General features: G+C 48.6%; 2 protein-coding genes across 2 annotated transcripts in view; one reads left to right on the forward strand and one right to left on the reverse strand.

Annotated features, from left to right (window-relative positions):
• Positions 1 to 217: 217 nt before the first annotated feature.
• On the reverse strand, positions 218 to 12261 carry LOC144169289 (protein transport protein Sec23A-like). Its single transcript, XM_077698366.1, has 3 exons — positions 10323 to 12261; positions 7183 to 7488; positions 218 to 1704 (listed from the first exon to the last, which is right to left on the reverse strand). The coding sequence occupies exons 1-3, from the start codon at positions 12150 to 12152 to the stop codon at positions 1480 to 1482; spliced, it is 2361 nt and encodes a 786-aa protein (XP_077554492.1). The 5' UTR covers positions 12153 to 12261; the 3' UTR covers positions 218 to 1479.
• Positions 12262 to 13392: 1131 nt separating this feature from the next.
• The window catches only part of LOC144169290 (folate receptor gamma-like), a 52156-nt gene continuing 39032 nt past the window's right edge, over positions 13393 to 26516 (forward strand). Inside the window, exon 1 of the mRNA XM_077698367.1 lies at positions 13393 to 13969. Coding sequence (XP_077554493.1) covers positions 13829 to 13969 — 141 coding nt within the window. The 5' untranslated portion in view covers positions 13393 to 13828. The remainder of the gene's footprint in view (positions 13970 to 26516) is intronic.

The following is a 26516-nucleotide window of genomic DNA, read 5'->3' on the forward strand; positions in this document are numbered from 1 at the left end:
TTTTTCTTGCGAGATGTGTAGATTAAATGCAAGTGAAAATACGGTTAACCATAGCTGGGTGTTTGTTGCACATGCATTCACAGTAACAAGTGTCAACTTCAGAAGCTGCACTGGCTAAATAAAGATAAAAAACTGAAATGAAATTTACTGTAAAGCCTGACGGAAGAGCACTACAAAAGCTGTAAAAAGATGCACTTAATGCCAACAGACACGTTGATTGTAAGTGTCGAGCAAGATTTTAATTTATTCCCACTTTGTTTATACACATACGTACAGTTTAAAAAAAAGATATGGCAGGGAAAGCACAAAATAAAAACAAGGAAATTGCACAAAACTTGATCCTAGAAACAATTTAGCAGAAAGGAGAGAAGAGCACAGTAAAAAAAATGTACACCAACAACCTTAACGTGTGGAGGGCAGCATCTCTAGTTCAAAGCTATTTCAGGCAATTCAGAACCAATATCATCTACAGTTAAATACAAGAACGAAAGCTGCAGGAATGTTCTGGACAATTAAAAGCAAATGCCTCAGATTCAATACATGTGCCTCTTAAAAGAATGGCGGCAGAATTAAAGAAAGTGGTCATGCAAAAAAATAAAGGGAGTAAAGCAAGTTTAACCAGGAAAATGCTGAACGTGTATACAAATGCGAGAACTTAATCCCTAATAAAGACACTCAGTGCATAATTTCATCAAAGACTGGGTTAGAAAATCCTGGCAAAAGTGGCAAATTACGCCTCACAGAAATCAATTGCTGTTGTGCCTTTTTTTTTTCTTTCGCATCGCTCAGGACTTGTTATGCAAGCACGCACTTTGTTTGAAAGTCAGACACCTACATGCACTGCTAGCCGGTAGATTTTCATGCTAGCCAGCATTCCACAAGGTGCTACTCTCGATGGGCTTTCTCAATCATTGAATCATTGCTGAAATTCATTCAAAGCTGAAACTCTGACTGAAAAAAACATCTTTCAGCATGGCAGGCGCAATGCCCCCAATTTAAGTTTCTTAGCTTCCTCATTCTCACAGACAGACATCAAGCACCGGTGATTTTTTTTTTTTTTCGCGGGGGTGGGGGGGTGAATGCTGAATAAGAGGCAAAGGTTGAACCAAATTTTCTGTCGAGTGAGTCGGTATGGAATCTGGGTACAATCCACAGCGCAACATAGACAAGGACTAAGAGGAAGAAGACTGGACACAAGTGCTGATTGCAACTGGATCATTAAGCTGCCCTTTCCACTCATTCCCTGTCTTCCTTCTGTTTGTCACTGCCTAGGTTGCGCTTGTTAGCCAACAGCCACGATTTTAACAACAGCAAAAGCAGCAGAGAAGCAGACAATTTTAGAGGCTTCAAAAAAGAACAGAGGGGAAAGGCATAGTTTCTCTTTGATATTCTCTCAAACTTGTGCCAACACAAACTTCCCCCAAGGCGGCACTGGTGGTTTGGACGAGGCAGCGACAGTTTTTGTGCCGATTCAGAAGCTCAGGCGGCGCTGGAGACTGCCAGTTTCTTGAGGTGCTCCATGAAGACTTGGAGGCTGACGTCGTCCGTGAGCACGGGCGATCCGCCTGACTCTTGCTGGCCCCAGTTGTAGGCGTTGTTGTGCGTCACTGACGGGTTCACCTTAGAGAGGAGGAAACGTGCCTGGGAGCCGCCCTGGTCGCACACAATGTACCGAGGCATCGGGAACCGTGTCTGCAAGATCTCCTGCATGACAAGAGAAAGTCGAGGGAAAGGGGCAGTCAGTGGTGGCTGCATTGTGTCGTTTAGCTTCTCACACAATCAGTCATTTGAACTCTAGATAGAGCCTCAGTTGCCCTAAATTGCCTGCAAAAAGGAATACAGTATTTCCACGACTAACGCACACCTTTTTTGATAAAGGTAGGCTTTAAATTTGCGAAAGCGTTATGATCAGGATCGAAAGCAAAACCGGCTTCAAAGCAACTACCAACGTCGCCATGGACACTAACCCATCCCGAAATCCAACTCAACCCATCAAGATCACATGAATAAATTTCAGCATACCCACTCCTCAATGGGGATACCTGTTCTGTGGGCATACATTTAGCCGCTTGTTGCCCATATTGCCGTCGATGCAATTAGTACGTTGTTTCAGTTCTCATGGCTCCGAAGAGGTGTCACTAACACGGGTGAGACTGCTCAAAAAGATTTGGGAGCAGTTTCTGGAGCAGTTCACAACATTGAAAATGTTGTCTTAGGAGCTTAAGAAATCAACTTTGTAGCAATTGGACAAGTACCCTCTTGAACCTTAGAGAAAGTGGTTTTAACAGTATCACAAGGTACAAACTGCACAATTTTCTTGCAAACTTCTTAATTGTATAGACAATGTAAAATGTAAAATATTTAAATTAAAAAGCTCTGCGATGGTAAAGTGTGTTTTTACCACTTGAATGCTGGAATTACAATTTTTGCAATCCCCGACTGCACTATACGAACGAGTGTAGAGCCATGGCAAAAGTTGCAGAAAGCAAGGTGGCCGTCGTCACATCATCAAAATCCCCGACGCCCACGTTCACCCTGATTCTAATTTGAGTAACGTTGCTATGTTTATCTCCTTCGCCTCTGGCATTAAATTTTACTTCACACAAAATCCATCATTATTACTCATGTGGCCAGTTCCATCAGGTGCGCATGCCCGAACCCGTCGCGCCACCGCAACCTTTGGCACGTTGATTGTTCAATTCCCGAGGCTCACGAGCTCACTGTTGAACAAAGCAACAGTCGAACGTTTCATAACACAGCAATAAGCCCAAAGGTTCCCACCCTGGACCCCGGTTGTGGACGCACGCACCGCGTTTCACACTCAAGTCCGAGCCATGGCAAAGTCACTGGCACCACGTTGTTTTCAATGGACTCGGTATTTCGAGGCGTGCTACTGTTCATAATCTGGCACCCATTTTGAATATCATCCCTGTGTTAACGTCACTGTTCAGTACCACAATGGATAAACGACTAAATGGGAATCCAGCTGACCGCACAATTCAAACCAAGAAAAAGATCGGCGAAGCGCACTCAGCGCTTGAACTACACAGCAGCCGGTTCGCCCAGCGGCCATGCTTTTAGTTGCCATAGCGACGCCAGTCAGGACGACTGTTTCAGCGAACACAGCCAGAGAGTCAGTTGCGCTTTAGAAGCTATCACTTGCTATGTTTCTGTCTTTTGTGCGCTTGGGAGTGAGCGACGATAACAGCGGTGACCAAAAGGCAGAAAACGAGGGTTCAGCTGACATAGCAATATGTACTAAGGTGTCCCTGCCAAAAACAGCACCACTTGGGCTCCCTTGAAAACTGACACCGTCCTCGCAAGAAACGGCAACACTTGGGCTGTCTTGAAAACTATGCTGCCAACTCGGCCTTTCTGCCCAACAAAACTGGTGTGGGCGTCGAAAGCCTTGTCTTTCAAGGAGCCATGAAGAGAAAACAAAAGTTTGTTTTATTCGAAAGATTAGGTGTTCTACAGTGCCCCAAGCGCTTTCCCGGAAGCAAATGATGCTTTATTCACCGAGAAATAAGGCAATTTAAGCCAAAATTTTAAATCCCCCACGAAATTGCACATTTCGTGACGTGAACAATGGCGTCATACGAGCCGGTCCATGAAACAGGTACTTAGTATGTCGACTCCATATAGCACCCACACGCGGGAGTCAGACAGGAAACGGAACTCGTGCCGAAACCGAGACGGCGGCCATTTTAAAAATACTAGTAAAACTTAGTGCACCCGCAGCCCTAGTCATGCAATCGCCTGATCCGGAGAACAAAACTCTCGCCGAGGAGCTCGGGCTTGCATTTGACAACCTCACACCACTTGGACGCTCAATGCTCCTGAGTGCACGAGCGGCAGGAGTTGTGGGATACGCGGATGGACCAGAAAGCGACCATTCCACGATAGCCACAACAGACAAACGCCCAGCCGTCGACACAGCTGCCTCGTCAGCCCTGTCGCGACGGACGAATACAGACTGGTACGTATGTGCCGTATTTTTATTACGGTTAATAATAGTTCAATTTCAGTAGCAGTATCGCTTATGCCAGTTGGCCGGTGTCGTGTGTGGAAAGCCGTTCGCGCGAGCTCTCTGCTCCGACCAGAAAGATACGAGCGTCAATGCGCGGTGTGTACGTCATTTTTTCCCCCAAGGTCAGAGCGCTTTGACGGCGATTTGATGAAGTCGGCGACGAGCGCCAGCATGTCCCAGGAGTGAGCTCACGTAAGGGTCCCTGCCGTAATCACTTCCTCGGAAATGAAGCGAGAACACTCGTACTTCCTTTAGCTCTCTTTCTCCTCCGTTTGCAAATTCACAAAACGTAGCCACTTGCTTCACCAAGGTTCGTCGTTGGGCAGCACATGAAATGAGATCTCCTCACCGGCGGGGATGTCGCACTCCCTCGACGATTTGCCCGTACTACATAGGCATTTCAAAACGTAGCAACGAAATTTCATTGTAAAGTACTCGAACAAACTGTAGTTTTCAGTGGTTGTAAACTGGAAACGAGCTCCTAACAATAGCAGCAAGCCAACACCATTCCGAAACTGCGGCGACTGTCACTATCTCGTCGCTGCTTGCTGTTCCTTACTCCCCTCGTTTCTATTTTTACCTTTGCTGGTTGGCGATATGACGGCCAACCTCCTGTGAAGGGATTACGATACCAAGCAAGGTCGCCGCTGTGCGTGCTGGGACGGTTCGTTGGCCCCGAAGAGCCTCGAACCCGAAAATTCGTCTGCGCGACGGCGAGATGTCGAGCTCGGCCGGCGGTAGTTTCGTACGCATTGGCGTATACGTTTGCATGTTTGTTCGGAACTTCAATCGTTTACTCCACCGTTCTTAGTGTCATAAGAGGAATGTGCAGTATGTTTAACGGGCATATGCAAACTGGTAAGCCCTGCCTAACTTGCGTAACGGGCACTATGCAAACTGGTAAGCCCTGCCTAACTTGCGTTTGCTTTTGCCGGCCTCCGCCAATCGCAGAGCATTCTCGTGTGACATCATAGGTTCTGTTGCGGGAAATGAGCTGGTGGGTCGCATGGTCATTCCCTTTTTTCCTAATTATGTAGCTTATTTGAGCGAAGTTTGTGTTAAAAGTGGTGTCAGTATGGTTCTAACGAGGCAATCTTTCGAATGAATCAAACTTGTGTTTTCTTTTCATGGCTCCTTTCAGGCTGTTTTCAAGCAGTTTGGTGCAATCTTTGCAATTTTCATGCTTTTGGAGCAGCCTGGCACAGGAAAACGGGATTGTATCAAAACTGCACAATATGCGCAGTTACAAAGTGCCCTTCAAGCAGAAGGTTATTTTGTTTGCCGACAGTGACGGGAACCGAGTGGCAACACGTGCACTGGGCCTCCTGGACACATGATTGTGCGATTGGCGTAAACAAAGCAGAGTCAAATTTTCACGCAAGGTTTCACTTAGAGCCACTAAATAATTATTTAGCAACACTACCTTCGCCTGCTATGAGTATGGATGTTTTGTTTTTGGGAATTCAGACTCCCTGGTGGAATCACAAAAGAGGGCAATGCATTAATTATTGGCCCATCACATCTAAAATTAACGAGGTCAAAGCGCTTGAAATAGCAAATACTTTCAATACTCCCTGTTCCAGTTTTAAAGGCCAACTGCACTCAATTCATTTTTAATGCGTAGTAAGTACCCCAAATCAGCTAGGACACAAGTGGTAGCCCTGTGAAATGCCTCGTTAATCAATCAGAAGTGTTACAAATGCTCCACCGCAGACCACGCTGCACTTGCCGGCGGATCGCTTAAACAGCCATGACGCGCCTGTAACGTTCCAGCCGACGGGGGCTTTTTCCTTTGGCCAGCTACGCAGCTAGAGAACCGGTCGAGCTTTGCCACCCCATGCGCGTGTAGACTTTCTCCCGAGCTGGTGACCGTCCGGCCGCTCGCTGGACGGCTGCAACGTCACTGCAAGGGCCGCGCTCTCTTCGGTTTCGGTTTCAAAATCACCTATTGTTGCTGGCCGCTTGCAGCGTCCATGCGAGTATTTCAGCTGTTGTATTTTCCATGTTGCTTTCTTTTAAAGCAGGCTATACGGAAATAGGGTTTTCAAGAGGTCGAAATTTTGAGTGCAGTTGGCCTTTAAAGCCAGCAGGAGCTGGATTAACAAGTTTATGAAAACCCAAGGGACGTTTGCTGCCACATCTGCGTGCATCAAATAAAATGTCTTCTGCCTGGTGCAAAGTGTCAAGTCTTTTTACACCTGCACGATAGAATCAGCGTCATTTTTGTTTTGTATTTTCCCAAGTGAACCTACCTGCGCATTGCAGTCGAGGCACATTACAATCATGACAATAGGGTAACAAGTCGCTCTAGAAACCCCCACAGTGACGTCTTTCAGGTTTGCCACGTGCGGTGCTCTCTCAGTCCTAAAATTTGATTCTAACCCATTTTGTCAAACAATTTACCTGTGCAATAAACGCACCCGTCATTTTCTGCAGTAAAAATGCACGCAAAAGGAGCGGTTTAGGGATTTCCCCTACCACGTCTACATTTCTGGAACATAGTTGCTATCTTGTAATCTTTTCACCTACAACCCATTTCCAGATTAAGAGCGAAGTTTTTGACCTTAAACACTGATAATGCCGCGCGCCGGCGATGGGCCAGCGTAGATAACTCTTCTTCTCAAGTGGCTTCTATTGCACACTAGGAGCTGGCTGTCAGTGTCATTTTTTTAAACGGGTGTTTTTCTGTAATTGAATGCGGGACCGAGAATTTTCGAACATTTGAAAGTGCTGGTAAGTGCTCCTAATACAAAGGCCGCGTCCGTACCGTTCACAGCATCAAATGTGTGAGGGGTGCTTGTGCTGGTTTCACTCTCATCTGGTGAGGGGATTTCCACTTCCATTCAAGTAACTGTACCTAGCAGCACACATGAACCCGATAATTCTCTTATGTTTGTGTAACCAGATTCGCTTCACGTGTGCGCGAAAAATACCAGTTAATGTCCAGTGCTCGTCCTGCAATTTCTCTCCTTTAACCTCGCCTTTTTCGCGCTATTTTGAGAATGTTTCCAGCTCCACAGACCAATTCGCCCACACTTTCACGTTCCCGTGCCAGCTTTAGATTTTAAAATGAGGGCTGGGCCGGAACCCTGCTGATCGGCAATTAAAAGCACCGCTCAAAGAACTCGGGAGGGAGGGAAGGGGAGGCGTGCCTGTGCGTCGTCCTCGGGCGCCTGCAGCAGCTGGCGGAAGTTCTCGTGCTCGGGCGAGTTGTGGTATCCGGCCTTGCGCCACTGGGCGATGGTCTCGCCGTGGAAGATGACGATGTGGAAGAAGGTGTCCATGAGCAGGATGCGGTCCGGCTGGATGCTGCTCGTGTCCAGCAGCACGGGCTCGGGGGGACCGCTGAACGAGTAGGCGTACAGGATGGGCTGCACCATGATCAGCGACTGCGTCACGTCCTCCCGGTTCAGCTGGTGCCGGTAGTACGACGTCTCGTCCGGGCTGTTGTTGAACACCTGTCCAGGGAGGAGAGAGCAGGGGCGCGTCTCTTCTTGCACAACAGTTGGTACTCGGAGCAAGACGCCACCAGTGCACGTAACAGGTTTTGTCCTCTGCTGCAAACCTTTATCACCGAGAACCTTTCAATTAAAAAGCGCTAAAAGGCACATTGAGCAAAAAGGCCAGCATCGGTGCCTGGGACACCAAAACGGCTCCTGGGGGAAGCATTTCAGAGCGCAATGTGTTCCGTAGCATGCGATTAAACTCTGCAGTATGGAAAGGTGACTGTCCCTGCCTATACAATGCAAGTGAAAGGAGCAGAAAAACACATCCAAAAAAGCGAACAGACAAGTAGCAAAACTCACCACCGTTCAAAGTGTTCAAAAAGGCAAAAGGTTAAACTGATTCTGAGTGCTGCAATACGCTTGTCGTACAAGCTGCCTTCGCCATGTAGCATTCAAGCTGCATCACCAGAGGCACCATACATCAACCGCCATCACTACCCACTCCGCACATGCGGGTGCATGCATACCTACAGTGAGCAGTTCAGTATGACTGCAGTGATAAAAGAATGTGCGTGCACCAAAGCATCAGTCCCTGAACAAGGTGAAGCACCATCAGACGGTGATTATGCGTCCACTGACTGGCCCTCCAATGGAAGCTGAAACTTATTTACTTATTCTGTACATACAGAAGCTCAGTCATGCAGCATACTAGGTTACAAATGTACAGCAAGACCATAATACAGCTGTTGCAATTTTCACCCAACCACTCCATTCTGAAGACAACTGCCGTAAAGTTCTGCCAGCTGTTTACTGCATCCACATTATGTCTGAGAATAAAAAGCAAATCTCCCTTTAAATGCGCACCAGAGATGGAAACTCGTGCCTTTTTCCTTCACAACGTAGACAGGAATATGGGCAGGAACAATTCATTGGTTGCAATACATGGTTTTGTGTGTGCCACAAAATTGCCTGTGAGCTCCGGACAGATGTATGCAACTGCCTGCTTACAAGTCCCTTTCCAGTACTTCTGTATGTGTTTTATGCGCTGAACCACCACCTCAGCTATGAGGTGCACCGTAGTGGAAAGTTATGGATTAATTCAGACCCCTGGAGATCCTTAATGTGCTCTGAAACCTGAACCCAGAGGCATTTTTTTATCGCCTCTACCACAAAGAAACAGCCGTGGCCAGCATTGCACCCAAGTGAAATGCTGGCCACAGCTGTATTTGCAGCTGAACGCATGCGTTCAGCAGGAAGATTTTGATTGATTGTAGGGTTTAACGCGCTGACGCAACGCAGGCGATGAGGCGCGCCGTAGTGGAGGGCTCCGGATTAATTTTGACCACCTGGGGATCTTTATCGTGCGCCGAAATCTCGTACACACGGGCGTTTTTGCTTTTCGCCTCCATCAGAAAAGCGGCCGCCGCGGCCGGGAATCGAACCCGCGACCTCGTGCTCAGCAGCGCAACGCCTTAGCCACTGAGCCACCGCGGCGGGTAGCAGGAAGATTTAGTCACTGAGCCACTATGGCTGTAACTCTGTAGTGGTGCTGACGTTGATGTCCTCCCTCAGCTGTCAATCTGTGCGGATAACTAAGTCAACGAGCCATTTGTCAGGCTTTTGTCTTTGTGTGATAAGTCAATCCCCACTACCCACTATGGATTGGTTCTGAGACGATTTCTTTAGGAACCAGCTGTTCCACATGAACAACAAGTTAGGTTCACCGGTTCTTTCAACTTTTGCCCCGTAAACTCTTTTACTTGCACTTGAGATGCCTTTCGTCTCTAGTAACGTCAACGGCCTAGTTTCAGCTATAAGTGCATGATGCAACAGCGGTTACGAATTTCTAAAGATAGGTGTCATCAACCTGATGTGAGAAACACTTTGCACCTCTTGCAGCAATTTCTGCCATTAAAAACTAGTACTCTTACACAAGTACACCGCTTTTTTTCTTTTGCTGTCAAAAAAAATACAATGCAATGCTTGCCGAGAAAATAAATGCTGCGTTACATAAAAGGTCGACTTGAAGTTGAAACATTACACAAACTACATGAACTGCAGGCATTTACACAACTGTGAAAATATTTGTACTTCACATCTGTTGCATTTATTTGAAACTGGTTGAGACTTGGCCGAAGCACAGTGTGTTGAAAATTCAGTTTAGTTTTGACACTGGACTACCAACACTAACAAGATTTTTATGTCCAAGAGTGCACCTGACACATTTGTGGTTGAGAGCTGCGAATGTGTGTCAGCCTTGGTAATTTAGCCTTTGTTAGATTGGTTCTGTGAGCTAATTCAGCGAAATATATAACACTAACAGGACTTGTATATTATGCTGAATTAGCTCCCTAAGGTTGACACACATTCACAGTTCTCAATCACAAATGTGTCAGGTGCTCTTCTTGGGCAAAAAAAGGCATGTAAGATTCCATGGACGGGGGATGTTGACAAGTGACATACCGTCAAATCACCTTGCATTTGCACTTAAGTTATGCATTAATTAGTTTCATAAAACGTCTTCCGTGCATTTGGCTTTTTCCAATGCTTTGATGCCACGCAAAGAAGCCAACTCAACAGCCTACACTGTGGGGAGAAGTGCGCATAAAGCTGCCTTTTTACACCGTCACCAGAATTTGACGCCAAAACAAGTGGCTTTTAGTAAGCGGGGGTATCTCCATTGAGTGCGTGCGTCACACACCCGCAAAGTGCTTTCCTGCACAGGTCAGCATACCCCAATTTGAGAATCATTTGAGAATCATTCTCGAAGTCCTTCATATTGTGATTGTTAGGAGACAAGTACAAAAAGTAGATCTCCCTATCACGACATCGAACTACCCTCTTACCTGCAGGAACTGAGATCGCCGAAGGTGGAACATAAACTGCGGGTAGAGCGAAAAATTCTCCGCATAGCGGAACGAGCTGGGGTCATCCTTGGCATACTCCCCAAACTTCTGGCACAGCTTGATGAGGGTTCGGTCGATGAAGCGCAGCACGTCAGCTCCGTCATCTTCGCTCTGGGCCCTGAAGCAGGCCAGCCGGGCCATGAGCACAGCCGCGGCCTCCTGGTCAAAGCCGGCCGAGATGTGATTGAGGTTGGCCGACGCGTCCGCCCAGTTGCGTGCAATGGTCGTCACCCGGACCCTCTTCTGGCCGCTGGGGTGCTGGTACTGCGTGATGAACTGCAGGCACCCCCTGCCACCCTGGGGAATGGGAGCGTTGTGCTGGTTGGCCACCTCGAGGAACATGCCCAGCGTCGTGTTGGGGCACAGTGCACAGAGCTTCCACTGGCAGGTGCCGCCGAGGCCGGTCTCCGTGTCCGACACGCTGGAGCTCTTGATGTTGGTGGAGATGCACGGCCCGATGGCGCCGCTCACCTTCAGCTCGCGGGACGCCTTCACTTCGACTAGAGCGTTGAAGCCCATGCGGAACTCGCCGCGGGCGTCCTTGGCGAAGACCCGCTGGAAGGTCTGCTTGAAGAGGGACGAGTTGAACGAGTCGCCCATAACGATGTGGCCGCCGGTCATGTTGGGACAGTGCTTCATCTCATGCAGGCCCGTCTGGTCGAGGGCGCATGAGTAGATGTCGACGGCGTGGCCATTGGTCGAGGCCCTGTGGGCCAGCGCCTCGTAGTGCTTGATGGCACGCCGCATGTGCTTGCAGTTGTCCTTCGAGATGTCGTGGTGGGAGCGGATGGTGATCTTGAGCTCATCGCCCACAATCATGCCGGGACCCTGGGTGCAGGGCCCGCCCGTGAAGAGCATGATGCGGGCGCCCGTGTTCGGGTAGCTGCACTCGAGCAGCCCGACGGCGATGGACAGCGCCACGCCCGTGGAGCGCAGCGGCCGCTTGCCCTGCGACACGGGCCACGGGTCGCGCTGCAGGCTCTCCAGCAGGTCGGACATGCTCATGTCGCACTTGTGTACCGGCTGCAGGAAGCGGCTCGCCGGCGGCACGGGCTGCTGCGGCTGCGACTGCTGCGCCATGTGCTGCGGCATGCGGGGCTGCTGCTGCTGCTGCGGGCCGCCGTGCGGCTGGGCGAACCGGCCCACGCCCAGCATGTCCTGGATCTGCTTGGCCGTCAGGTCCTTGGTGCCCCGGAACACGTAGCTCTTGGCGCAGCCGTCGCTGCCAAGTTCGTGCACCTGCACCATCTTGCCGAAGGTGATGAGCCCGATGAGCGCGTTGGCCGGCAGCAGCGACAGGGACATCTGGAGCGACTCCTTGAGCGCGATGAGCTCGTCGTCGTCGATGCAGGTGTCGACCACGAACAGGAATATGGGCGGCACGCAAGAGGCGCGCATAATGGTGTACTCGATGGTCGAGAACTGGGGAATCAGCTCGGCCGGCTGGTGTTGCTCCGAGATGGACGCGTACTGGGGAGGAAACGGGTTCCTCTGAAAGCAAAAGTTACACACCCATAGCTTGGCGCGGTAGTCCACCTGGCATAGAGGGTTGAGGATGGCTCGGCAAGTCTGCCGAGTGCACAGGACGGGGTCGTATTGGATCGGCGGAAGGTCCGGCCGCTCTTTGAGCGGAGTGAAGAGGCAGCCGAGGGGGATGACCAGCCGCGTCGCCTCGAGCCGGCTCGACGGCCACACGTTCCAACTGAACCTGATTCCGTCACGGTCTTCATTTTTCTGTATGAAGTCCTGGTACGTCTGGTAGTTCGCCATGCCGGCAATTTCCCCGACACCGCGATGTGCCACGTAATTGATGGCAGTCGGGAGCCGATTTCTCGAGGAAGAGAAGTGTCACGCAAATATTCGGGTGCTGCCCCCTGGGAGCCGAAAGCTTCCTTCACGCTGTGGCCAGACAAATAATGTTTAGTGCCAAAGCTTTCGCAAAAAACGAAACTGAAAGGACAAACGCAACATAATTGTTCGAACAAAATACAAGCAATATATGAATATCTTCTAGCGCGCAGCTACTATTAATTTGCAGGAAAATAGTTTTGTGACACAAACACGAATCATATAGAGAAAATAATTTCACGTATCAAGGCACAGTATTTTTTTGCCATGGAGGAAAGAATACTCAGTACAACGCCCTAATGTTTCATAATATCAGTCAGTAGTATTAACTCTATGCTAATATGCAATGCGCATCGCAGAAAGTGGGGCGGAAACACGTCATTTTTAGCCATAAAGGATGGTTTCAAAAGTGTCCGTTTAGAGCAAGCCCTGATTGGCTAAAAGTAAACACTAGGATGTGACGCCATGCAAGCACGGCGGAGCTATGAGCCAATGATGAGCCGCGGCTTCTCGGAGCAGACGATTGGGAGCAGACGATTTTTCGTCGCCTTGTTGTTGGTTCGCTGGCGAAACAATAAACGCATAAAATATAATTACAAATAGGTCAAGTCGTTTAAAATGTGTTAACAAGAACAGTTGCGCAACAATCAACCCGAAGCCCGCTTACAACTGGAAGTACAAAACGGACGCAGAACAAGACGAACGAACACGAGTTCGTTCGGTGAAATGAATGACTTTATTTCAGGGAGGAGGCTATAAAGCCCTGTGGGTAGGGAATGGAAAGTAGGATTGGAAAAGTTGTAGTACAACTAAGTAATGTTCAAGCTTCACTGTAGCGGTCACTGTAGCTTTCTCTCGAGGTTCCGTTGGAGCAACACACACACACACACTGGCCTTCCCCTGAGAGGAGGGGGTGTAAGCATTTTCTTTCCTCCATGGTGAAAAGTAGCGGCGGAGAAGGAGAGAGGAGCAGGAAGAATGAGAAAGGTCCTTAGGCTCCGTGGACATCTAAACCACGGCCGCTGGCGCCTCTCATCCAGCGGCCGTGTCTAAACATGGCAGGAGGGGCGGAAGCATGGGCGGAAGCGGCTTCACACAAAGTGACGTCAGGGGCTCCCCTGTCTTTCCTCCATGACAACACGAGATGGAACCACGTGTTCTGCGGCACTGGTCGTTCGCACAGTCAAGGGCGCGAATGTGGTGAAGGGCGCGTGATGTCTGATCTACAAGCTACGATAAGACCGCGCGTAGAAATTCACCCGAGTCATTGCGCAGAGAGGCGTGCAGCAGGGCGCTCTAGACACCGGCAGCGGACGTTTCGAGCAGCCTTGTATTTTCCCCTTTCAACTGCGAGTTGCGCACTCGGGACGCATCCCCGTGGCAGGATTCACGCCACCGCAACACGCTGTAATAACTCGAACGCTTATACTTTTTTATAGCAACTTTTGGGGCAGTATCGAGGTTAGTGCATGCTCGTGCACGGCAGTCGCAAGTTCGCCGACCCGTCCGATTACTTTTTTGTTTTTTCGCCATAAGGGTAGCGGCCAAACCCGTTTCGGGCTCGCAATTAAAGCGGCCCCAGCGTTGCAGACGCCGAGATGGAAGCCGGCAGTTTCGTTCGAGTGCTGCTCGTTGCTTTTTTGAACCATTGTTCGGCAATCAACCAAGATCTGTCTGCCTGTTTGGACGCTCGAAATCACAAGAAGGAACCCGGTCCGGAGTCCAGCCTTTACGGTCACGTAAGTTAATTCGTACCTGCTGAAAATTAACCGCTCTCTACTCGCGCCACGCGTCGATCGTCACGTGGCTTTCGAACTTGGGAGCGCGTGGTATGGAGCGCACCTGCATGCGATGTGTGCAGTATATTATCCCTATGATGTGTGCCCGTTGCCAGTCGTGAGCAAAATTCGCGACGGAAACAATCGGCCGTCGCGGGCCACCTGTACAGTAATGTCGGCGTCTAACAATAAATGAACGCCTTAAAAAATATTTTGGTGGTACTGCTGCCTTAATTGCCCCCAAACTCTGCAGTAAGGGCGCATTTTGTGGTCTGTTTTTTCTGAGAAAATACGAGCAGTCGTATTGCACAAGTTTTTTTTTTTTTTTTTTTGCATTTTAAGAGAAATCTTTTTTTTTTATGGGCGTATGCTCAGCTTTGCTGTGGTTTTTGCATGTATCGGCAGAGGAAAAATATATCTGTGGCTAGCTTTTGCATGGGCGAAAACTGGTTTATCAAGTGCTAAAAAAAAAAAAAACAGGGTAGTGGTACGTCTGTAATTTCTCAACTGTAGAGTGAAACCTCCACGCCAAATTTCAGTTCAAAGGATTCAGCACTTTACGAATTAAAATTTAAGACCCTCGTTTATTGTTGTAAGTTGTAAGCTTCTTCCGCAATGTAGATTCGCTGATTTCGATGTTGCTTTTATTATTGCAGTAAGGAGGTAGTCCTTATTCCACACTTTTCAAGCTACCGTAAAGTTCCGAAAGAACGCTCAGAGTACAGAGATATCAAGCGAAAAATACGGGATGGGCGAGCTTTCGGGTCAGGTTCGAGAAACCAGGAAAACGTGGCCGCACCGCCTACCAAAACTGCGGAGACGTCAAGAAAAAATACCAGATGGGCGAACTTTCGGCTCAAATGCGGGAAGGCTGAGCACGAGGTCGCGGGTTCGATTCCCGGCCGCGGCGGCCGCTTTTCTGATAGAGGCGAAAATAAAAACGCCCGTGTGTGCGAGATTTCGGCGTTCATTAAAGATCCCCAATTGGTCAAGATTAATCGCCTCATCGCCAAAATTAATCGCGCCTCATCGCCTGCGTTGCGTCGGAGCGTTAAACCCCACAAATCAATCAATCAAAATGCGGGAAGCACCAATAAGTGACCGCATCAACACATGAATTAATTCGCGTCTATTTTGTTCGCTCATCGGCGCGAAAGCCATCGATTTTGGGGGTGGGCGATGTTTGGGGTCTTTCAGTAAATTGAATATTTCACCCCTAAGGGGGGTTGGGCAATGTTTCGGGGTTGCGCGTTCGCTCGGAACTTTACGGTAAAATTGTACGGTTTAACGCGCCGACGCAACGCTGGCGTTGAGGCGCGCCGTAGTGGAGGGTTCCGGATTAATTTTGACCACCTGGGGATCTTTAACGTGCGCGGAAATCTCGAACAGACGGGCGTTCTCGCTTTTCGCCTCCATCAGAAAAGCGGCCGCCGCGGCCGGGAATCGAACCCACGTCCTCGTGCTCAACAGCACAACGCCTTAGCCACTGAGCCACCGCGGCGGGTAACTTTACGGTATTAATAAACACTAATCGTACACATGAAGCGTAGCATTGCGCTTGTTGTGATCATAGCTTTTTTTGTCTTTAAATACTTTCTTAAATGGACCTTAAAGACAAAATACAACCTTTTTTTATTTGAAAGAACTATACCATGAAAACTGACCCAAGTCCGCCCCAAAAGACGCTGTTGCCGCGCAAAAAAGTACGAAATAATGAAATAAAAAGAAACAATGAAATTCGCACTACACAACCTTAGCGCAATATGGCACGTACTAAAAACAGAATTACCAGAGTTAAGTCCTTAAAGTGATACGACCAAACAGAATAGGCGCACTATTACAATCACGCAGTCATCTTTAGTGGCAGTGGCCGCCTGCCGCACAAACAATACCCCGTGATGTCGCCATGGCTGGGCACGAGAAAGGCGGATGACCACTACTTCATAAGTTTTCTTTATGATTCGTGCTGTACTGGTACGAAGTTTACGATAAAATCGGTCTGTTTGTTATTGGGAAAAGCATTCTTATGAATCAGCTAAGTTTTAGTTTGTCATCGTGGAACTGCTAAACTGTACGGTTGTGGCGCATGGGCTTGCAGCCAGCGCTTGCGCCTTCCAAGCGTCTGCGAATATTCATTACACTGTGCAAAAAACTATGATGGTAGCGTTCCGTTTTTCTTCGACATAGTTCTTCGACCACCGATTTATAGAAAGTGGTATACCTAACATCAGCTTTATCGGTCTTGTACTCGTAGGCGGTTTTAAAACGTTAATGGTGAATGTCGCTCTTCAGAAGATTGCAACGCCAGGAGCCGTTTCCTTTTGTGTGAAATTTGAGGAATAGACGCACAGACGGGAATTTTTTCAGCAGGTTTAAGCACCTGTCCTTGTTTGCAAACGGCAGTTGGAAGTCAAATCGAAAGTAGGGAAGCTAACCGCATTTTTTTCCGAGTGCAATAAACATGCTATTCAATTTTTGCTGAATTCCTCATTCTTTATAAATTCACTCAATCCTCTAAGAAGTACACATTCGGTAGCAGTAGCCACAACTGCAACGAGTACGAGTAGCGATCTCCTGCACTATGTACTCGCTCAATAATAATAGGAAAAACGGGTGGGGGACGCAATATATCCAGCAGCAGACAAACTCAAAATGTTTGAACAAGGGCTGTCACCTTGTCGACGGTATAGTACAACACTGCGTCCACGTGTTGCCCATGAGCTGCTTTGGCACAGTGCGACTACATGTCGCTCGTCCATTAGGGACAAGCAGCCTGCGGAACGTAGAAAGAGCATCAAAATGTCAGTCACGTTGCCGAGGACGTCACAGAATTGTAAGCACAATTCCGACGGGGTTTGCTTCCTCTTGGAGCGGCCGACGCCCCATACTCGTTATACACCAGAGATGTGACGCGGCAGGGTGCGGTCATCGAAGTCACTTTTTGGTGGGCGGCTGTGAAGTTAATCGGGAAACTGGGGCGGTATTCTCGTGTTTGTCCGTTTTGAAAACGTCCGTTTCGCGCCCGTTTTATTGTGACGTACTTCCAGTTGTAGGCGAGCTTTTGCGCAACTGTTCTTGTAAACACATTTTAGGCGACTAAACCCATTTTAAAAACCTAGCTTTTATGTGTTTACTGTTCGTCAGCGAACCAACGACAAGGCGACGAAAATCGCCTGCTCCGACAAGCCGCACATCCGGGTGTTCGCTTTTAGCCTATCAGGGCTTGCTCAAAACGGACACTTTTGGAACGGACACAGAACAGACAAAACACGAGAATATCAATCTGTTTTCTTTATTTGCTGTCGTCACAATTTTTCGAGCTTAAACAAGCGGGTCAGACAGCGCAGGATCCGCCCCATGCATGCCACCTCTGCTTCGCTTTCCCGACACCACATGAAGACAGGCAACCGATATGTTATCATATCACCCTCCACATGAATGTTACCCTCCACGGTGCAAAGTACCTCGCTACAGTAACAATAGAAAAAACAAGCAATTATAAGCGGCCGCTTGTCCTTATCTAATGCTGCAGATACGTAAGGGTGTTTGTTAGCAGCTCGCCGAGTCTTGTTCAAACGAGCGAATTGTTCGCGTAGTCGCAAATCGAGGCTTTAGTCAACAGCTGTCGAACCCGAACCACTGTTTTAAACAAACGCGAAAAAAATGTGCGCCCGCACTGTTCGGCTACCTCGGAGTAGAAAAGGCGAAACCAGCAACCAGAACGCGGGACGAGAAGAGGAGGCACACACACACACTCTTCTCGTCCTTCTCGTCCTGCGTTCTGCTCGCTGCTTTCTCCTTTTCTGAACAATATGAACCAACTAGCCCAGCAATTCACTCTCTTACCCTCGAAGTAGGAACGATTGCACTGGCATGTATAGGACTGAGACAAAGTATACCTCAGCTTCTAGTTTCTGGCGGTGAAACTCCGGTGTCCCAGCTTACGATTATAGGAGCCGAAACACTCACAAGCTTTGGGATTTAGGTATACATAGAAGTGGGGAAATCTTGCTGAGGTACAGCTGATCCCGAAACTATGTTAGCCCCCAAATGACGAGCGCGTGAAAGAGAACTGATTGTCGTATACAGTAAACTCCGAAGAACTCTGTGCTCGGGTGATGGGCGTGGACTCCGGGGCTTCTGGCGTTAACGGGGAGTTTCAGAGCTGTACACGCCGAATGGACATTGAGACGCGCGCCGTGGTGGAAAACTGGTGTAGCAAAGTTCGGGTTTGGGCGAGTTGGTATCGGTGCTCCACAACTTTGTGTAACGCAAAAAAACGGACAAGCACTGTCCCGCATGCGTGATCGGGCGCTCCCAGCGACCGATCCGCCATTTTAGGGGGCAAAATGCAAACAAAACGACGCCATATTGAATTAGCAAGATGCGACCGCCGAGCCAGCTGAGTGCTGCTCCGTCTTCTGAGCCATGAAAGCGGCCGACAGGTAGGCGGTACGGGTGCCATCGAAAAATTTCTCTGCCACCAAAACCATGCTTGGCGCCTGGGATGGCTTCTTCAACTGCGCAGGGAAGGCTGGAAAAAAGGGGGCGTGTTCTTCTGTAATCCAAGTGTGGTTCGGGCGGCCGCCGCAAGAGAGCTACGCTACTGCAAATAGGTCCATTTTGGTCGACGGAAAATGTTGCCATTGCCGTGTTTAGAGGGGCGAATTTTGAATTTCCGCTCCTTAGACCGAAAGATGGCGTGGACGAAGGGTTCTGTGACGTACTTGGGGTGGTAGTAAAGAGCGGTCGCTCAGTGCACACGGCACTCGATGTGTTCCTCTCCAATCCGTGCTGTTTTCCCGCACGTTTTTACAGCGTTTGTTAAACGCCTGATCAACGCAAAATAACGTTATTTTGAAATTTATCGCAGCGAGTGCACAATAAGCCTCTCTCCTTGTAGGCATCAGCATGTCGCGCAAGCCTTACCCGGTACCGTCGCCACAATTGAAGGGCAAGAAAGTAGCTTTATGGACCCGCCAGCTGGAGCTAATCCTTGCAGTCAGTAAACAAGCAGGAGGGTTGCAAGCTGGGCTAGTTGGAAATACATTCTTGGATGAAACCATCGCGAACTTAAACAAAGACGAAGGAAGTGCAACACAAGGACAGTCGCAAGGAAGTACAACACCAGGACAGCGAAACAAGCTGTCAGTTTCTCTCCTTTCCTCAATACATGTAGCCCACCTGGTTCAAGTGGAGGAAATGGACGTAATATATATATATATATATATATATATAGTATAAGTAAAGAGTCGGATACACAGCAAGAACAATAACAAACAATGTTTACTTACGTAGCGGCAACGGGACTTCTTGCCTTCATCAGAGTAAAGTTACATGATTTTGCATGATATATATATATATATATATATATATATATATATATATATATATATATATATATATATATATATATAATATAATTTTTTTTCCCCGCGAGGCAGTATTTGCTCTCGAGTGATCCGTGTTTTAAGTCTTCGTGGTCCCTTTTAAGGGAGAGGCGGTGGTGGCATGAGCCGTTGCAGTAAGCTGGGTCCAATATACAATCCAATATATCCAATTAATCCGGAACCTACCACTTCGGCGCTCCTCGTAAGCCCTGATGTAACTTAGGCGCGTCGATATCCCAAAGTCTGAAACAATAACATGAATATCTAATTTTTAAGGCTTAATCTATGTTGCTGGCGTAAGCATGCTCGATGGTCTGGTGACGAGGGTATCCCACTGATTTGTAGGCGCGCCCACTTCAGCAATACAATGCCGAAAGGCGCGCCTGTATTGGCGATCATGGTAATCGCGCCACTTCAAACGTTTGTACGGCGAGATAAGGCGAGACTGCGGTCAACACCGCCCGTGGGTCGCAAGGTCTTACGTGTTCCTGGTTGACCTTCCTTGTATTGCACAACACAGTTCGCGCCCACTTTCCCGTCCGAACGTGCTATGCATCGCAGTTTATAGTATACAGAGGCAACGATAATGAAGGCCCGTTGCCTGAGGCCGACGTCTTCGAGTGGAGAGAATATATATATTGTAAGGGAGATAGTCGAGGCTCACGTAGATGGTTTAGGGGATTTATTTGCGGGTGAGAGGTGAAGCGAGCGTAGATTTTCGACGGGGACGAATGTAGCGAGAATAATGGACACATGAGACCATCAGGGTATGTGCCGTGCGCAGGCATCATCCATATGGAAAAGTTGTCCAATCTACCCGTGAGGGTATGCGCTCAAGCCGGTGTCAGCGGAAGAAGCACCCCCGCACCGCAGGAAACGCTTTCCCGCGTGATATCGGCCGTCGTCTGGACGCTCGAATCTACGCTTGCTTCACCTCGCGCCTGTAAATAAATCCCCTAAACCATCGACGTGAGCCTCGACTATATACCTTATTATATATATATATAAATCGGTAAATACGACAGAAAATAACGGTTGGCAGTCAAGAAAACCTCGAAAAGCAAAGGGGAGGTTGTGGTGGGTAATAAAAACAGATGAATTTTTTGAGTCAGAAAGAAAGTGGTGAAAAAATGCCCGCCGGGTGGGATCCGAACCCACGACCGGAGGTCATGGGATAGGATCCTGTCTATATATATATATATATATATATATAGTTAAGAGAAAAGGTTCCTGGCTATGAGGTTAGCTGTACGATAGAGAAGTCAAACTGAAAAACATAACAACATTTATTCTAACGTTTCGACCGGGGGCCGGTCTTTTTCAAAGATACAAATAGTGCAGATCAGTTGGGTTTAAATACATTTCAGTTGTGGGCGGGGCAAGAAAAACGTAGGCTCTACGCGACACAAAAAAGCCGCAGAACACAAAAGGTGGACAAAAAAAAAAGGGGGGGGGGTAGTGGGGGAGGGGGTAGAGGGCTGTTGGAGTGCTGCCGGGGAACAGGGGGAAAGGGGCCTAATGAAGGCAGGCGAAGCTATAGGATAAGAGGAAGGCATTGCAAGGTACTGAAGTCACGACGGGAAAGCAAGAAGGTGAGAACTAAGGAGGGGCTCGTTTTAGCTCGTTTGTTGACCTGTTTCTGGCGGCAGGTGCCAGGTAGGGCAACCTGCAGGGTGTGAGAGTTTCAAAAATACAGAAAATATGCAAAGAACCAGAGGAAATTGACTGGTGAGGAGAAAAGGGTAGGAGCCCAGAGGTAATTACCCCTTTTCTCCTCACCAGTCAATTTCCTCTGGTTCTTTGCATATTTTCTGTATTTTTGAAACTCTCACAACCTGCAGGTTGCCCTACCTGGCACCTGCCGCCAGAAACAGGTCAACAAACGAGCTAAAACGAGCCCCTCCTTAGTTCTCACCTTCTTGCTTTCCCGTCGTGACTTCAGTACCTTGCAATGCCTTCCTCTTATCCTATAGCTTCGCCTGCCTTCATTAGGCCTCTTTCCCCCTGTTCCCCGGCAGCACTCCAACAGCCCTCTACCCCCCCCCCACTACCCCCCCCCCTTTTTTTTTTGTCCACCTTTTGTGTTCTGCGGCTTTTTTGTGTCGCGTAGAGCCTACGTTTTTCTTGCCCCGCCCACAACTGAAATGTATTTAAACCCAACTGATCTGCACTATTTGTATCTTTGAAAAAGACCGGCCCCCGGTCGAAACGTTAGAATAAATGTTGTTATGTTTTTCAGTTTGACTTCTCTATCGTGTATATATATATATATATATATATATATATACACACAGAAAGATAGGTCAGCAGTCTACAACGCCAAAGGAGGCATGGGGGTGTGGTTAGGCTCTGTTCTTTTTTTGCTACGGTTAATGAAGTAAACATTTTTTTTAAACATACAGAAGAAAGAGAGAAAGAAAACCATGCGCCCAGAGTGGAGACCGAACCCACACCGAACCCATATATAGCGGGGGACGAACCCACTATATATATATATATATATATATATATATATATATATATATATATATATATATATATATATATATATATATATATATAATATGTGTGTGTGTGTGCGTGTGTGTGTGTGTGTACACGCACACGCACTTCTCGATACTTTTTGAGGGAGGCAGTTGCGAACTTGGATTACCCATTACAAGCTTTCGGTTCGCTGCCACCCCTGTGCACCCTTAATAGGGCACGCCAGTGAAAAGAGTGAGCCCATTGTAGTAGCGGCTGTAACAGTGACATATGCGAGGTTAACGTGCGATTGCGCACATTTTGCAAGCCTTCGAGCAATACGGAGGATATGGCTAATCCTGGTATCGTTTTAGCCTTTGGGATGGGCTGACCTCTTATACGGCGCCCTTTTGGCGGAGGTGTGGTTATAAGAACTGCCTTCTTATCCCAGCTTAAAGAAATCTGCTCGTCCACGCGAAGGCGATAACGTTTGACGAGCTCGTCCGCTTCAAACGGTTAATTAGTACTGTTTAGCATATTGCACCGAAAAAAAATAAATAAATAAAAAGGAGGACGAAGGCGTAGACACCAACAAGGACGCACTCATCGTGAATACGTCGTGTGCATATGCCCTCATTTTTTTTGCGCTAGAATAGGCTAAATGGCACATTGAACCGTACCTGTAAAAGTCAACTTTATGTTATTGTGCGATGCCATTCCATTTGTGCCTCCATATCTTTCGCGCTGCAATAGGCCAAACGGTGTACACCCAGCTTTACATATCGTCAACTTAACTTTACAGGTTTTAGTGCGATGCTATTTCAACGCTTTGAGTGGCTTGCCCCGAGTCAAGGTTTGACATTGCTCTTTCAATTAGTGGCATGCGTTTTTTTTGCTGTATCTTTTTTTTCTTTTCAAGTGGCTACAAAGATGGAAAGTATGGTTCCCTGCGTTGACGTATGTATACACCACACCATATCGTCGCTGAAAATTATTCAGTGAATACACGACCGCACACATCTTCGTTCTTTTCGAGAACGCCACTATTTCGGTATATGGTGTTCCAGACATCAAGAACACGATCACCCGCACGGTCACGCTTCCCATACGGGGTGACAGGACGAAAATTAAGGGTATAGCTATATTTTCGATTTATATAGACGATAGTCTTTCTTGGGCCACTTGACCGCGAAAATTTTGGCCTGTCTGTATGTCTATTTGTTTGTCTGTCTGTCCCTCGATTCAGCCACCCGGCCAGAGTGGAACACATGCTGCACAGTAGGTTTATATACCCACAGCCAAATCTAAACGTGTAAGTCCGGTGGCATCGTTCATACTTGTCAACATTGTTGACCCAAAACAAACTATTACGCCTATCTGATGCAAGACGTCAATACAAAAGTGATATTCGCAGTGTATTATTTATTAGAAATAGACGGATGATTGTTGTAATGAGGTACGCCAAGAAAAGTACAAAAGCGGTCGCCCGCGGTTTCCCTGGCTTCCCTAGCGGCATTTCAAAAAATCAAACGGCAACAGTAACGAAGTATTCCACTAGATAGTTTTCACGTTCCGCTTGGAGTAAGCAGCCGGGTGCATCGATTCACGCGTGTCTCCGCCGTACGGCAGCGCTGGAGGCACCCGGCCCGGGGCAGTAAAACGCAGTAGATTTAAATTGGCTTGCGCAAGACGCTATAGCGTGTTATCTTGGGAGGAACGAGAAGGAAGAGGAACATCATACGAGGTGAGGGGAAAGAGAAGGGAGGCATTTACTTGGTAGGGGTGCCAGCCGGCTATCGTCTTGCGTCGACATTTGCAACGAAAGCAGCAGATACGCGGCAATTTTTTTTCTTGTTTTATGTGCGCTTTTTATTGACATGACCCCACTGCGATGCAATTCCTTCCGCATCTATTAAAATCCTCTGTCTTCAAATAAAATTTAGTTGATAGGTAGTGCCTATTTGTTGTATATGTGTTCCTTCGTATCGTCTTTGGCGCTATTGTTTCTTCCGTGTGTTCCACCAAATCGCCCACACCAAGCTGCTGCTGTTCCTTTGCACAATATTCACAAGTACTGCACCGTGCCTGCTTTCTGAAATGAGGAACTGCGTTTGGCCGTCGGCACCTGAATCGTGCGCGACGCCCAGGCCCAGTTATCAAGCCGGTGCTCGTGCCAGCTAGATGTCTTCCTCGTTCCTCCTCCGCGGGAAGCATTGCGCAACTACTGGCCCGTCCCGTCCGGGAAGTGTCTGTTTATCACAAGAGGCCCGACCTAGTATTGTAGTTGACCGAGATGGAGCGACGCGGAACAGTAGCCCGCCATTGAGCGATTCGCCGACACAGGCAGATAGAACAACTATCTACGCCCCTCGGTGTTCGGTACTTCTTTCTACCGTGACGGAGGAAAGTCATTCTGCACGTGAAAAATTTTGCACGTGAGGCAATGTTAGTGTGAAATTAAATTAGCAAAATCAAACCTTCTGCTACCAAACAAGCATCTCCCCTAGATAGAACTGATATGGGCATCTGGTGACTGCCCCTTTGGGAGAACGAGGCGACTGACGCCGCTGCCCGCGATCTCGCACTCGGGTGTTCCCAGAGGGGAAGCGAGACTCGCCCAACCTCATTTGCCCCCTCCGCTTGACTGAAATCCTCCGTCATAACCGCCAGGCGAGACCACACTACCGTCCTCACCACCCGTCACTGAGCCTCCCACATGCTCTGATGTGGCCGACGACCCGCACCCTCTAAACCACCTCCATCCTCCAACTTACAACTGCCCTACGTCCCGGGATATGCTTAGCACCTGTGGGAATGCCCCCACCACCCACGCCTTCTCTTTTCTTCCCGAGAGCAGTGAGAGCGGGCTGAGAAGCTCGCTGCTTGGGGACCAGGAATGTGGTCAATCAGGCCGCACCGGCGGCGCGAGCCTGTGGCCTTCTGTAATGAGATCATCCACTTTTCTCTTTTACGTTTTTTTTTTCGCTACCCCCATCAATCCTGTGTTGTTCTGAAGCACTGATTATTGTGTTAGCCTACCACGTGCGCTCCGATTCGAAGACTTCCGCGAGCTGTTACGTTACGGCGCACTCTATGTATACCTCCCCCCCTGGCCATCTCGGGCACAACTTAAGAACAGGAACTGAAGTTGCCTCAGTGCTTCACCACCGCAGCCGGATGTTACTCCGCGCGGCGCAAGTAGGGCGTTGCTGGGAATATTTTGAACATCGCACGAGTCGTTCCCGTGACTTTTTGGACTTAATATGCTTATAAACTACTGCAGCGACGACAAACAAACTGCGTGAGAAAAGGCAGACGATATCACGCGTTCATAGCAATCTCCTTTCAAAACGCGCGACCGTTGGCATCCGTGGGGAATGATACCGTACACATAGGCGTGCGCAGAGTTCTCAATTTGGGGGGGGGGGGGGGGCAAAGTCTTACCGCTGCGCCCCCCCCCCCCCCCCCCCCCCCCCCAGAGCAACTCCCGACCTCTTCTCACTGAAGGCCTTGCGGTGCGAACGCAGTGCAAAGAGGGATGGTTATAAAATTTTTATTTCAATGTGATGGAATTGCAACGCACACAAAATATTTCTGAGCAGAAATTTTGCTTTCATGTGTTACATCGGCAAGGCATGGGGCAAATTTGGCGCCCCCTTCAGATGATTAGGGGGGGCGGCCGCCCCCCCTGCCCCCTCTGTGCGCACGCCTATGACCGTACATGAGCTGTTGGCGTTCTTAACAAGTCTGGTTATCGAGTATAGCCCCCCGCAGTACTGGGGTAAAGCTCCTCCACACTGTCATTGTCAACCACCCAAAGTTTAATGCTATCGTGGACGGGGGTAAAGGGGGTGGGGGGCTTAGTGCAGTGGACAGATTCCCCGGAGGGGATGGTCGTTTTGGTGGCACCTCGTCGGAGTGGGGGCGGCGTTCATAATGGGTGCGCTGCCGTGTTTCTTGCCCTGGGATGGGGATGGATGCAAATGAAGAAAGGAGAGCCTAGGGCAGCCCGGGCGCCACAAATTTGTCTATTCTGTAATACAGTGCTGCTGCATACCGCGTAAGTCCTGTCCGAGCACGGGCTTTGCCAAAACAAGGTTTGTTATCGCTAGATTCCGTCCTCTTTAGGATCGAGTTTACAACGCACTTTCGCCAGAATCATGTCGCACTAAAGAGGAGCTCATCCTGCTGATATGAGGCTAAACGCCAAAGAAAACGGAAGAGTCAAGCCACGGGTAAGGGGCGAGAGTTCTTATCTCGGTGACGCTGCCCAGTGCAATCACACCACTCGACTCGCAGCGTGAGGCACATGCCCACAAACTGAGATGTCACCTCTCGCGCAACCGTAATTCAGATGTGCTGAATTGCAGGGATATCAGCAATTATAAATGTGGGAAAGTTTGTGCGGACCTCAGCATGTCCCCTTTGGGTTTGGGTTTTGCTGGAAACGTCCTTGAGCTGGATAGGTCCTCTAGGTCTCTTGCCCTGGAGAGAGGGCCGCTGCAAAGTACTACCCAAAGCGTTGGGCAAACTTCTTAACGGCTGTCGCCCAGCGCCTCGAAAACTGCACCATGATCGGTGGTCTGAATAAGTGTCACTTCTTGAGACTAGGAAAAAAAAAAGTTAGTCGATGCATTCCTTCCCCGTTTCTATTC

This window comes from Haemaphysalis longicornis, unplaced genomic scaffold, assembly GCF_048455015.1.
Source record: "Haemaphysalis longicornis isolate Haplotype H1 unplaced genomic scaffold, Haemaphysalis longicornis Haplotype H1 scaffold_2, whole genome shotgun sequence".
Classification (NCBI taxonomy): Eukaryota; Metazoa; Arthropoda; class Arachnida; order Ixodida; family Ixodidae; genus Haemaphysalis; species Haemaphysalis longicornis.

Excerpts from the sequence above, each read along its gene's own strand:
- LOC144169289 (XM_077698366.1), bottom strand. The coding sequence starts at position 12,152 with ATGGCGAACTACCAGACGTACCAGGACTTCATACAGAAAAATGAAGAC. Across the intron at positions 7,489-10,322 it reads GGCGATCTCAGTTCCTGCAG|GTGTTCAACAACAGCCCGGA; the intron begins GTAAGAGGGTAG and ends CTCCCTGGACAG. Across the intron at positions 1,705-7,182 it reads CGCCCGAGGACGACGCACAG|GAGATCTTGCAGACACGGTT; the intron begins GCACGCCTCCCC and ends CTTGTCATGCAG.